The 13,655-nt window shown below is 37.9% G+C and overlaps 1 protein-coding gene across 3 annotated transcripts in view; it reads left to right on the forward strand.

Moving 5' to 3' along the window:
- The window catches only part of SLC10A7 (solute carrier family 10 member 7), a 240,604-nt gene that overhangs the window by 36,495 nt on the left and 190,454 nt on the right, over window positions 1–13,655 (forward strand). The window contains exon 5 of one of the 3 annotated variants that reach the window (XM_021100286.1): window positions 5,946–12,670. The exons of the other annotated variants lie outside the window; for them this stretch is intronic. Within the exon in view, the coding sequence (XP_020955945.1) occupies window positions 5,946–6,059 (114 nt within the window). The 3' untranslated portion in view covers window positions 6,060–12,670. Of the gene's footprint in view, window positions 1–5,945; window positions 12,671–13,655 lie in introns of those variants that run through there. 3 annotated transcript variants of the gene reach the window in all.

Here is a 13,655-nt window from a genome sequence, read left to right on the forward strand (position 1 = left end):
TCTAGTCCTGTAGTATTTACCATTGAAAAAAGTCTGCATGTAAGTGGACTTGTGTAGTTCAAACCCTGGTTGTTCAAAGGTCAGCTGTATATAGGATTAAAATATATGAGACTGCTTCTTTAGATCGTCTCCTATAGTGCTAAATACATTAATTTGCATATCTTATGAAGGGCTCTTACCTGTGTTTTCTTTTTCTCATCTCCCAAGAGTTATATGAAATAAATAGGACTGGTATTATGTTATCCTGATTTCTGTAGTTGGTCAAATTAGGATTCAGAGGTGAGTTCAACTAAAGTGACACAGCTGGGACGTATAGACTCCTTCTCCAGGACACTTTCATCTTATTCTACAGTCTCCTAAGCAAAAATAGCAAAACTCCAGAAATCAGTCACATAAGAGGGGACACCAAGATCTTGTGTTGGCTCCCGACTAAAGGTGGATGGCTTGAACTTTTTCTAAGGGATGAATGTCAGTGTACTATTAAATTAAAATAAGTTATTGAGCACTTGAAATTTATAGAGCACAGAGCTAGTATTTTGAGGAGTACAGAAACAATCCACTGTAATCTGCTTTCCTAGAGGTCCGCAATGACATGGGGAAAATGACTGCAGCAGCATAAACAGCAGGTATGTGTGAATGAGCAAGTGGGTTAAGTCAGGAGGACGCCAGGGAGCTTCCTAGAGCTTGAGGCAGCACCCCCGCCCCCAGTCCTTGTTGGAAAGTTGGTTTTTGGAAGTGATAGGCTTTCAGATTCTCTCCTAGTGGTTAGGGCATCTTTTGAAAGGTCTTCCCAGTGGGGTTAAGATAAACTGATGGGAAGATCCAAGAGAATGAATGGGTCTGATGGAAGGAGTGCTGCTCATAAATCCTGTCCCAATGCAACATACTTACCTGCTTGTTGGAGCAGGAGTGCCAGCTGGCGGAGGAAGCAATGGCGTTAACAGCCACGTTGCTCTCTTATACACAGTGAGCTGGTGGCAGGATTACCACTGTGCTGTACCACATAGATACAGAATCTGAATGGAATTACCAAACACTTGAGCGGTGTGGGTGGGTCGTGGCATAGGGAGACAAAGCCTGTGTGCCCTGCATCATGGCAGTTGTGGAGTTAAAAGATCACCACTGCCCTCATTGTAGGGAGACTCTTCAGATATATCTCAGCAGCTTCAATTCTCTGCAGGATGGAAATTGGTGAAAAGCAAAGCTGAAGTTTCCTTCAACACCTCAGACGAGAGTCTTTTTGTCTCGAATTTGTTTTGGTACCACAGATCCAAACTACCAGCAGGAAGCCAGTCCCACACAGAACACAGCAGCAAATATATCCCTTTCTAGCAACTGTTATTCCAGTATCTGAAACTGTAAGATACCATGTACAGGGCTTTTCTTTAAATGCTGTTTATTTAAATAGAAAAAATTAATTTAAGTGGTAGAAACTCTTTAAGTACATTCCCACTTTCCCCCCTAAATCCACACCATTGATTGAGTTACATAAAACTTCTCTAGGCAATAGATGTATGTTGTTTTGTGTTGGCTTGTTAAATGATTGAATTAACATAATGTGAACATGTGTTGCAAATTACAAAATATTATGCAATTATGTTACTGCTATAGATGACTGGCTTTTAAAAATTTTGTTGATTGGAAAGTCTATTGGATGTAGTTAACTGCTGTTAAATTGATCTCTTGACAGCTTATTTGAATGGCCTCTAGTTTCTACTTGAGTGTCAAATAGTTTCTACTTGAGTATTGAATTGTTTTATTGACTGTTGTGTTATTACTTTGGGGGTTAGAAGTTAAATGTATTTTTTACCTTGACTGAGAAAACTGGTTTTATCATGATGCCTGAAGAAACATTTAGTATTATATCTCTTACTTGCCTAAGTTGCTTCACAGATTTCCTTTTGCCTTATAAGACTGGAAAGAGAGAATGCTGTGATAGTCTACTTGATTTTTTTTTAAAGCTTCTTCAGTTTTTATCTCTTTTTTTTTTTTTTTTTTTTTTTTTTTTTTTGCCTTTTTAGGGCTGCACTCACAGCAGCATATGGAGGTTCCCAGGCTAGGGGTCTAATCGGAGGTGTAGCCGCCAACCTACGCCACAGCCACAGCCACAGCAACACCAGATCCGAGCCACCTCTGTGATCTTCACCATAGCTCATGGCAACGCTGGATCCTTAACCCACTGAGGAAGGCCAGGGATCGAACATGCGTCCTCAGGGATACTAGTCAGATTTGTTTCCGCTGAGTCATGAGAGGAATTCCATTTTTTATCTTTATGTTTTAAAAATCCATGCCTTTATCTTCTAAGCTTCTCCCTTTCTCCTTCTTGTCCTTCTCTTTCCTCTTTCCTCATTATTGTTTCTTCCTCTCTCACTCTCTCTTTTTTTTGGCTACCCTGTGTGGCATTTGGAAGTTCCCAGGCCAGGGGTCAAACCCATGCCATTGCAATGATCCAAGCCACTGCAGTGACAATGCTGGATCCTTAACCTGCTGCACCACAAGAGAATTCCTCCTCCTCTCTTTTCTGGTGAATTTTAGTTCCTCCACTAACCAGGTCTTAACCAAGGTAGACGCTTCAATAGATTACCGCATGGTCCTCTGGAGCCTCTGTTGTTGTCACTGTTCTCATGGCATCATGGCCATTGTGTGGGCTCTTGGAAGCTCCAGGCATAATTATTTTTAAGCCCAGAGTGGGACATCCACTCAGGTTTCTAAACCCTGAACCTGGCTTTATAATGACCAAAGTATGTGCTTTCCAGGCAGCACATATTCTTCCAGAAGCTCTGGCAGTGATGGTCTCTGAAGGTCTTCTAGGGAATGGGATTACCCTCCATACTGACTCTGTGGATAGCAGGTGTTTGCAGGGTCCATGGACATGAATCATTCTGTCCGTAGCACCAGGATATTAGGACTCTTCCTTTAGAATGTGTGACCCTGCTTGCTGTGACCACAAGACCCATCCCAAAGCCCATGTTACTGTCATGCACCTTTGGGCCTTTCTTCTTGGCAGATGCTTACTCTTGAAAGTGCTGCTTCCACTGTCTTCTTGGAATGAATCACTGAAGCTTTATTTGGATGTTGTAGACGTTGAGGTAGATGACCCACATGAGAGAAATGGGGCTGTGACTGTAACCCTCTAAAATCTCCAGTCAGAGTCAAACCATATAACCCTCTCAAACTTCCTCCTTCATGGTTCTGTACAAATAATTCTCCATTTGATCTGGGAGACAGGCCTTAAAGGGAATTGGTTTGGTTATCCTGATTTTCACTCTTTTGCTTCTTTTCTGACATTTTTCTCCCCACTGGTGACAAGTGTGGGGTGATGGGAAATCATTGACTTCAGTCCAGACCTAAAGGTATGTTCTGGTCTCTATACTGACTCAGTGTAAGTGAACATACAATATTAACTCATTGAGAGAATCTGCCTGATTCATTTATGTAATATGTACTCAATTCATACTTAAAGGAAATACGTGAAATTCACTGCATTGCATGGAAATGAATTGATTCCCTGTCTCTTTATTTATTTATATATTGATTTACTTTTTCCTTTTTTTTTTTAGAGTCGCACCCATGGCACATGGAGGTTCCCAGGCTAGAAGTCAAATTGGAGCTGTAGCTGCTGGTCTATGCCACAGCCACAACAATGCGGGATCCAAGCCTTTATGCAGCCTACACCACAGCTCACGGCAATGCTGGATCCTTAACCCATTGCATGAGGCCAGGGATTGAACCTGAGTTCTCATGGATGCTAGTCAGATTCGTTTACACTGAGCCATGATGGGACCTCCTCCCTGTCTCTTTAATTGGATGTTATTTTCTTTGCATAACTGTAAATGTAATAAAATTCATTGAGTAATTTAAAAAAAAATCTCATTGGTTGTCTTGAATTTTCTACCTCTTTTGATTCTTCTGGAAATGCAAATTAATACTGAGAAATAGTTTTGTTACTTAGCAGCAGTATTCTTAATGCTGGGTACAAAACTCTAGACATCTAGGGGAAATTTTAGAAATTTTTTTTGGGAATCTGTTTTGCTAATGTGTTCTGGAGCTGACTGGGAGCTTTATTTTTTTCATTGCTTGAATGATGGTGATAAGAGTATATAAAGTGTGATTGCTGATGCTTCTTATATACTTTTACCTATTTTTGGTCAAGGAAAGACATTCAAACTAAAATATCTCCAAATTTTTATTATCTTTGAATTTTCATATTCCTTATTCCTAGTATAATTCTTTTAAAAAACTGTGGTAAAAATCTATGTACATAACAAAATCTACCCTTTTATTTATTTATTTTTTTGATGTACAATTCGTTGGCATGAATTACATTGTTGTGTAATCATTATCACCCTCTATCTCCAGAACTTTTTCATCTTCTGAAAATAAAACTCCATCCCTTTTAAACAATAACTTGGAGTTCCCGTCTTGGCCCGTCGAAAATGAATCCAACTAGGAACCATCAGTTTGCGGGTTCGATCCCTGGCCTCGCTCAGTGGGTTAAGGATCTGGTGTTGCCACGAGCAGTGGTGTAGGTTGCAGATGTGGCTCAGATCCCGAGTTGCTGTGGCATAGGCCAGCAGCTACAGCTCCGATTTGACCCCTGGCCTGGGAACCTCCATATGCCATGGGTGTGGCCCTAAAAAGACAAAAACAAAAACAATGACTCCTCGTTTCTCCCTCCCCCAGCCCCTCTAGAAAACTCATAGAAGTGGGATCATTCACTCTTTGTCTTTTTGTGACTGGCTTATTCTACACCAGCCTAATTCTTCTGCTTTACTTGGGAAATTATTAAATCCTAAATGAATTAGTATTGCCTAAGATTATATTTTCTTACATTCATCTTCTGAAAATTTTGGTCTCTAGTGGTAATTATAATGGATGTTAACAGAGTAGATAGTATTATGATAAAATAGAGTATTGGGATTGTTAACTGTTGAAGTACACCATATAGTTATGTGTTTTTAATGTGATAAAGACAATTGAAACGTAAAACAAGGACTTTATTTTAACAGATATGAGATATGAGAGGAATGCACTAGGTACTTTAACCAATCTAGTGAGTTTTCTGTCATCCTGTACAAGAACAGAAGTGTCATATTGTAGGGTAACATTTACTTTCCTGTATTATCTGAATGTATTACAAATAAACAAAAGGTGATTTTAGGGTAAAGTATTGAAGTTCACAGATTAAGCTGTTATCCCACTCGGCTTATATTCTATTTGTGTAACAAATGGTAAATGCTTTTTTCTTTTGCAGAGTGTATATAGGTTGGGGATTGAACAGTAATCCCTAAAAAGGAATTAAGACATTGATGATTATTTGTTGCCTTGGGGAGAAAATATTGATGATCTTTGTTGTTTCAAAATTAACATTTTGTCCTTGACTTACTGTTTTGTTTTGTTGTTTTTAAAGCTTGGATCACTTTTTCTTGCTCCCTTTTATTTTCCTCGGAGTTACATTACAGAAGGACATTGTAATCAAACCTTTCTAGTAGATTGGCAGCCAAGTTTCTTTCAAAAAAAAAAAAAAAATCCCAGTTAAATAAAAAGACATGAGAGAGTAATGGGAGGCATGCAACTGTATTTGCAAATCTTAGACATCATCCCACGGTTTTGGTGTAACCCTTCAGCTGACAATTAAAATCTTTGTTTTCTCAGTCGTCACCCAACCCTAACAGATGGGTGAAGAATTAATCTGATTTGTGTTTTTTCCTCACAACTTTCTCCTACGTATTGTAATATTCTCTGATTAACATTCAGCACGTTCTTAAAGATGATTGATAGGCCTTAAAGATATAATACATACATCCTATTTAAATTATGCTGGAGTCAAACCACAGAACAGAAGCGCTCCAAAGACCCCTGTAGAAATTTGAAGACAATTTTGATACTCTTCCGTCCACTCGAAAAGAAATCTGCCAATACTGTAATGTTTTTTCCCTTGCCAGGACCCTCCTTGCCTGGTGTCATTTCTTGAGCCCTCCTGGGAGGAGATTAGTCTAAAACAACAAAGTAGCCAGATGTCTGGTTCTGAGAGCGTCCCAGAGGCCAGGCTACGGTAGGCAACAGAAACCGCGTGGGGCTGAAGATCAAAGATACCTGAGAATTACTTATGGGCACATAGTATGTGTCATTCCCATTATTAACAGTCTGAGAAAATTTGTTTCTCTAATTAACCCTTTTGTTGGAGTAACCTTAAATTTTAGTGAGTGTATTTCTTTTTTGATATGTTTTCTTCTGCGTAGTTTTGAGAAGTGTACGTATCAAAAAAGAGAAATGGAAAGGAACTCATGTGCTTGATTGAAATCTCTAAGCCGTTATTCTTATCCAAAGTAGATATACTATCCAGTGTGTAATCATTCATCATGGAATAAATGGACGTTTTGCTTCTAAGCTAAAATGACAAATTAATAGTCTGGAACTACATGGTTTATATGTACAAATAGCTGCTCCTACCCTTACTCTTAAAGGACTATTATTTCAACTTTTAACCGTATTGGAGATTTTTAGATCACAGCTTCCTGGTCTTAAAATGAATTCAGAATAAATCCCAGGGGTGGGAAATCTGTACCTTATTAATAGTTGACCTCTTTCTTTTCACATTGGTATTATAATGCAATGCTAATTAAAAACTCTTGCCATCCTTTACCTGTTTGCTTTATAGGTACCACTTTACATTGTGCAGACATACACAAATTTGGACAATATGAATACATTTGCTATTTTGAATTAGTCCTAACCCCTAAGTCTCTAAAAGCTTTTAGCTGAATCTATTCTAAAGCATGAGTAGAAAATCTAATGGTAACTTGTGATGTCTTAGCCTCTAGATAAGAGTATCAACAGAGAGAACAAAAGATTTTGGTTGGCCTTGCCACTTGTTTTTGTTTCTGTTCAGTATCATCATGTAGCAACAAAATCCTGTAAATGCCTCATCCTTGCTTTCCTTGAGATATAATCATAAACCATTGTTATCAAGAGCATGATTAGCCAGCTTTAGTGCTGTTAAGTGCTACAACACATTCTTTAACGCCTGGTAATATAAACTTGGCATAAAAGCTGTAAAAATGTCCTTACACCTAATTGGAGATATGTGTTTGCAACAGAGTGCAGAGATTTCATCTCCTTTGTGCCGTGGTCAGGCCTTCTTTTAACTCCTGAAGGAAAATGAAGCTCCTAGGAGCTCTTTATAAGGATTAATTGATTTATCTCTTTGTTTCTAGATGTTAAGTATGGAAGCAAGAATAAAATGGGTTTCTTGTACAAAGAACTGGTGAGGCAACTGTCTTTTTTTTTGTTTTCAGAGCAGAATTTGTTGTTACTTCTGACGAAAGTGATCTATGTCACTTTTTGCACCCATGTTTCTCTTCAGGCTACCATTGTGAACAACACCATGTGCTGTCACCAGAGTCTGGTTATTTGTTTCCCTCTTCAAAAAATTTTCCTGGAGTTCCCATCATGGCGCAGTGGAAAAAATTCCGACTAGGAACCATGAGGTTGCAGGTTCGATCCCTGGCCTCACTCAGCAGGTTAAGGATCCGGCGTTGCTGTGAGCTGTGGTGTAGGTCGCAGACGCGGCTCGGATCCTGCGTTGCTGTGCCTCTGGCGTAGGCCAGCGGCTACAGCTCCGATTTGACCCCTAGCCTGGGAACCTCCATATGCCGTGGGTGAGGCCCTAAAATGACCAAAAAAAAGAAAAAAAATTTTTCCTTTTATTTATTTGCATTTATCTTATGCTGAATTTATTTCTAGGCTTTAAGTTTTGAAGTTTCTTCTGGGATACCTTTTTCTCCTGTGCACCCTCTTCTGGTATAGGAACAATTTGCTGTTTCTCAGTGTGGTGGGGAGAACTTGTAGACAGGTAGATCTGACCCTGAGCTCTAAAGTCCCATGCCGCATCCTGGGGGCTGAGTTCACCTGGATGACTGTCTGCTTTTTTAAGCACATGCAGTAAAAATTCAGCACAGTTTTTGGGCCACCGACCCTCTGTCCAGCCCTACCCTATGGCCTGGGCATACCTATAAACTCCACCATCGTGATGATGGAATAGCACACGTTGCTTCTGTAAAGTCACATCCTTCATGTACCTGGTGGCTTTTTGGATATACATACCCTTAATGGCCTAGGCAGTTTCATGAGTGTTCTGAAAGTGAACGCAAAGATTTGAACTCTTGATTTGCATGACCTTGTAGGGTTTTCTGGGTCAAGTGAATAGTGAACTATTTTTAGAGGTCACCTCAGGCCCCTTACAAGAAGAGGAAGCTCTGTTTTCCTATTTTGAATACAAATGAAGTCAGTTATGACCCCTGTATCATAAAGATTTCTCAGGCCCAGTTAATGGCTTCCTTTTGGCAAGTAGTATTCAGAGTAATAAAACACCTCCCAGTACCACGATATTAGTTAACCCCTTGGATTGGCTGTATACCAAGATTTGATCTGAGGAACTATCATAGTTCCAGAACTGAGGTCCAGTGGTAGTAGCATTCCACCCTTTGTAGTTCAGGGGGCTGTTCTTGTTTCCCTCCTTCAGGGGACTCCCCAAGTGCCTTCCCTCTCCCCTCACCCCCAAGACACACACACTTATTTACATACACACACATATTTAGAATAGAGATTTGCTAAGGAGAAGCCCAAAAAGTAACTCCTCTTTTTATCTTTCAGAAGTTGCTAGTGTTGCTGGCCATGAACCTGTTAATAATATCTTCACCTGGGGTTGCTTTGTTGACTATTGGCGCTCTCTCTGCCCAACCCCCCTCCCCCATACCTTATGAACCATTACTGTCTCCTCCTTGTGGGGCATTTTCTCCACAACACTGTGTACAAAGATGTGTTTAAATAGTTTTTAAAAAGTTAGGTATTATCAAATTTAGGGAGTTGAAGAGTGTTGGTTTTCTAGTTGCTGCTTTTTATTTATCTACTTATCTTCCTTATTCATAGATTTCTTTTTATATTACCTCCTCCTGTCATATTTTATTTCTCTCTTTCTTTATCTTTTAATTCTTAACTTCAGTCCACAGCTTTCTAGGACGGGTTCTGATTTGAAATAAGAACTAAGTTGTAAGAGCAGGCGATTAAGACCGCTTATACAAATTCTTTTAATAACTTAATGTGTAATGATTTAGTACCTGAGAGGGTATTGAGGGAGTAATCTATAAACTTTTCATGATGGAATTGTGTGCTAAATAAAAATGCTTGTGATATAAATCAAGTTGGCTTTGTTAGAATGGGATGACTCGATATGCATTTAAATTTCTCTTAATTTTAAAAGCTTTGAGGTTAAGTATATCATCTTGAACATTTTTATCTATAATGGGCTGAAAGATTTTAGGAGCTACTTATTTATTTACTTTTTACTTGTTTGCTAAATTTCTTTAATTTTAATTTAAAGTTATATTTATCCTGAGGTTTGGAGTAATAGCCTTGGAACATGTGTTCCTGTTTAAAATGGTGGTCTTTGACTCTAAGTTGCCTGAGACCCTGAGGTTGCAAAGTGATGGGATTAGATATTAACAGATGGGAGGGACCTTTCCCCAGGGGCAAATGTAGGGGAGCATGCTGCTGGAGAGGGCAGTCCTGGAAGAAAGTTACATTTAGAATACAAAATGATTCAGTTCCTGAATCCCTGTGACTTCTAACTCTACTACTAAAATTAAAAAAAAAAAATTTTTTTTTTGGAGTTGTAGAAAATTAAGTATTGTCATTGATTGTATCCAGTCTGAGTAATTGACTGAAACATGTTTCAAGTGGAGCATTTTTTTCTCTTCAAGATTTACATGATTCAATGGCAGTGAAACTACAGCCATAGATAATCAGATACCCAAGAATAATGTTTGGGAAGCTGGGTTTCCTGAAGATATGAGGCTTAGTTATTTTAGCCTGGGGGTTTTGCCTGGGGAAAAATGTATGTGCCTCAACAGCTGAAGGGCTATTCAGGTAGAAACAAAGTAAAATGGCATCTATTTTAACGTGTAATTTCGATATTTCATACTTAATTTTATCCTTGGCAGAAATGTCAAAATATACTAGCTGCAAAACATCTCTGAAGCCACATCTACACTACCAAATTGAACTGGGTAGATGAAATCCTTTGGAATCAAGTAGTTTTCCATGGGGAGAAGGTCCTTTCTAGGTAATTCTCTGGAGGGAAGGGACTACTCTGTAGTAGAATCAAACTGAAGATGTGTATTTTAGATATAGGAATAGACGGCCTAAAAGAATGACTGTGGGGAAGGGAAGAGTCAGATTTTAAAATTTGGTGTATCATATTTAAACATAAATATGGTTTCTTTTCATTATTTTCTACTTCTACTTATTCCCACTTAAATTTGAAATAGCACTTTCCCTCATTTCTGTTTAGTTTTTGGTTTTTTTAAAAATTTAAACCTCATCCCAAGTTGAGTTGCTCATGCTGGAAATGATACTACAGTTCTATCCCTTAGTTCCTTCTCTGACATTCTTTAGAGGCTGGATTCTTCTAGCTGCTTAAGTTGACATTTAAATTAAAATCGAGTTCTTACTGATGGAATAGCTGGATTTCTTTAAGTGCTTTTGTTTATACTAGAGTAGAAACATACCCGTTGAAGGAATTAAGATGGTAAAGTCTAGGCTGCCATTTATTCTGACACCGCATGGCTCTTGTTTATTGTTTTTTAATCAAAAATCAAGTTTGTGTATTTAACGACTTGGAAGATGCATGACATTTTGTCACAATATAAGTAAGAATTTATGAAGAATAAAGACCCTGTGGAATCACCACAAGATCAAGAAGGGGATATGTATAATTTTGCTGTTTAACACATATATAAGCATTAATATTTATTATTGAGTTTAGAATTTTGTATTTACACTCCCATCAACGTGTAATGTATTATAGTATTTTGTTTGGAGACCATTAAAGAGCTCACAATTTATTCACAGAAGTAGAAAAATAAATGTAAGAGGTTTTTTTTTTTTTATTCGAATTATCCCTAGGTTGTTTGGTAAAGAACAAACAGGTTTGTTCATGATGAGGGCCTTTACCTTATATAAAACCCTGTCTGGTATGTGTGGAAATCATTCAAAGAACTGACAAGTTATTGCATGGTCACCATCATCTGTTAATGTACAAACTGTTAATGCTAAGCTAACAGAGGTAACCTTGACAGTGAAAATCTGTGGCATTTGCAGATGTGGCCCTTGATACTTAATTTTTACTTAATTATTAGAATGCACATAAAGCACATCAGGTTGGTTGGCTTAAACAATAGTATTAGTTCCCTGTCATTTAAAATTCATAGAAATGTTAGATAAATGCACTTTCGTTTGACTGGAGGATTCATTTTTTATTAAAATAGCCACAAAAAAACTCCAAATATAACATTTATAGAAACTCATATTTTTTTCTTTTTTGTTTTAGAAATACTAAAAAAGATCAGTAGAAAATGTTTCTCTAGCTAAACTGGTAGCTTCGTGATCTTTTAAATAGCATTGTTTGGAATGCTTCTGAGAGTACTTTTTCCCATATTAAATTAAATATCAAATTATGCACCTTCCTTACAACCTTTTTAAAGGGAAATTTTATCAAAGAATGAGGCTACTAATTCCTTCAAGTAAATTCCAATGTCAAACATAGGTCTATACTGATTTAAAGCTGATCTTGTGTAATGGATAAATATTTTTTAGTGGAATATACCCCCTGGCTTTTCCTTATTTCGTTAGATATTGTGGCTTGAAAAGAAAAGCACACATAGAGTAAATCAAAGACTCCGGAAACTGAGCTCTATTAAAATAAAACCTGCATTTCATACACGTGAACAGTGAAAAGCAAATGGGCCAACATTTTTTTTTTCCACAAAGAATCTTCCATAATAATTTGAGATTAAAACAATTTTTGGTCCTATCTTTTGTGATTTTCTACTTGAGCCAATTGTGAAGATCTACACACTCTCCAGGTGAGGGGATCATTGTGCACAAAGGCTGATGCTTTGTGGGAACCTCAGAATATGCTTGGATTCGAATTAAGAAAAACTACATTTCGCAAAGGCAGGGATGTAGGATTCCCCCCCCACCTCTGTCCCCTTGAGGAAATTTTGATGGCAGCCTTTCAAGTCTCCCCATACCTCTCCTCCTCTGTATCAGTGATAAAAGAATCTTTAGACAACTGGTGACCAAGCAGTTAGCTTTACCAATCTGGGCTCTTGTGTTTGAAATTTGGTTCTCAGTCTCATTCCTGCCTACTGCAGCGATATGGCCTTTGGACGACTAGACTTTGAAAAGTTAAAAGGCAATAAGTCAATCCCCTGGAAACGATGCAGAAACGTAGATTCAAATCGTAAATAAGGAAATGCATTGAGTACATTAAATAGACATAGAAAAATGGATTTCTGTCTTTTGTAGTAAGGTAATTGGGCACCACTGCTTGGCAGGAGCTGGTGCTATTGAGCCGGCTGTAGCTGCCACAGGTTGATAGGCAGGTGATCAGGCAGCTTCCACCAGGGTCTGCACAGGAGGCCTACCTAATATGCTGTCTGCCCTAAGGGCCTATGGGAACACAGTTGGATTATTATGTTAATGCATGAGCCTGCTGCCCTCTTCCTATCCCAGCTGGGTTCCCTGTTGTTAGGAACTGCTTTGCACTGACAGTGGAGTAATATGCTTCATGATTGAAAGGGCAAAGGGGCTTGGAATGAAAAAAAAAAAAGAATAGACCTGCACAGATATGTAAATGAGGGAAGGAAATCTGTAGGAAGATTTCATTCTAAGTATAGAGGGAAAGTTTATTACAAAGTTCTTTTTCTCATAGCACAGTGAGTGGTTTTACTGATTTCTTAATTAATTTCTGGGCTTGCTTTCCTTCCTAATACTGGAATGTATAGCACAGAGCAGTGTTTTCCAAAATAGGCACTTAGGTTGATTTGTTTTCAACTAGGATGCTCTAAGACATTGGTACCCAGGTAGAGCGCTGACAGTAATGCATTTTTTCGCACCTTCATTATTCTTTAATACTTGTCCCTTAGTTATTCCACTATATTTTATAGAAAAGTTTTTTTTAAAGATGCTGAAGGATTTATATTTAATGTTGACAGCACTTTTATTTCTCTCTATTTTTGAGGCAGCTTTAGAAGTCCGCATAAACCTATCTTTTGGAGATAAGTAGAGATGGATGTGAGGAAATGATTGAATGAGGTTGTGGGATATTTTGGAAGTTTATGAGTTTGGTATGAGTAAGTGTTCAAATTGCAGGAGCATTGTGTTTTCAGTTGAGGTTTTTAACTTCGACATTGTAACATAGTAAAAGGAATGTGGGCTTTAGTGTCTACAGACCTGTATAAATCCTGGCTCTACTAATTGTTAGCTATCTAATTTTAGATAAATGACCTCTCATCTGCTCCACCTGTAAAATGGGTGTAATGTGAATTTTAAGTGAGGGGGTAATGAATATAAATCATTTAGTCTGACATAGAGTGAATACTTATAAATACTTGCCATAATAATGATACTTAATTGCCATCATAACAGTAATAATTTTCAATTATTAGATGATTAATTGAATATGTATGGCTGTATACTGTCCATGGATTTCAATGGACTAAGAGTTTTCCATCTTTCTCCTAAATTATCTACCTTTTATTTCTTTTTTTAATTTTTAATTTTTTAAATGATTTTTATTTTTTCCATTATAC

This window comes from Sus scrofa, chromosome 8 (genome assembly GCF_000003025.6).
Source record: "Sus scrofa isolate TJ Tabasco breed Duroc chromosome 8, Sscrofa11.1, whole genome shotgun sequence".
Lineage (NCBI taxonomy): Eukaryota > Metazoa > Chordata > Mammalia > Artiodactyla > Suidae > Sus > Sus scrofa.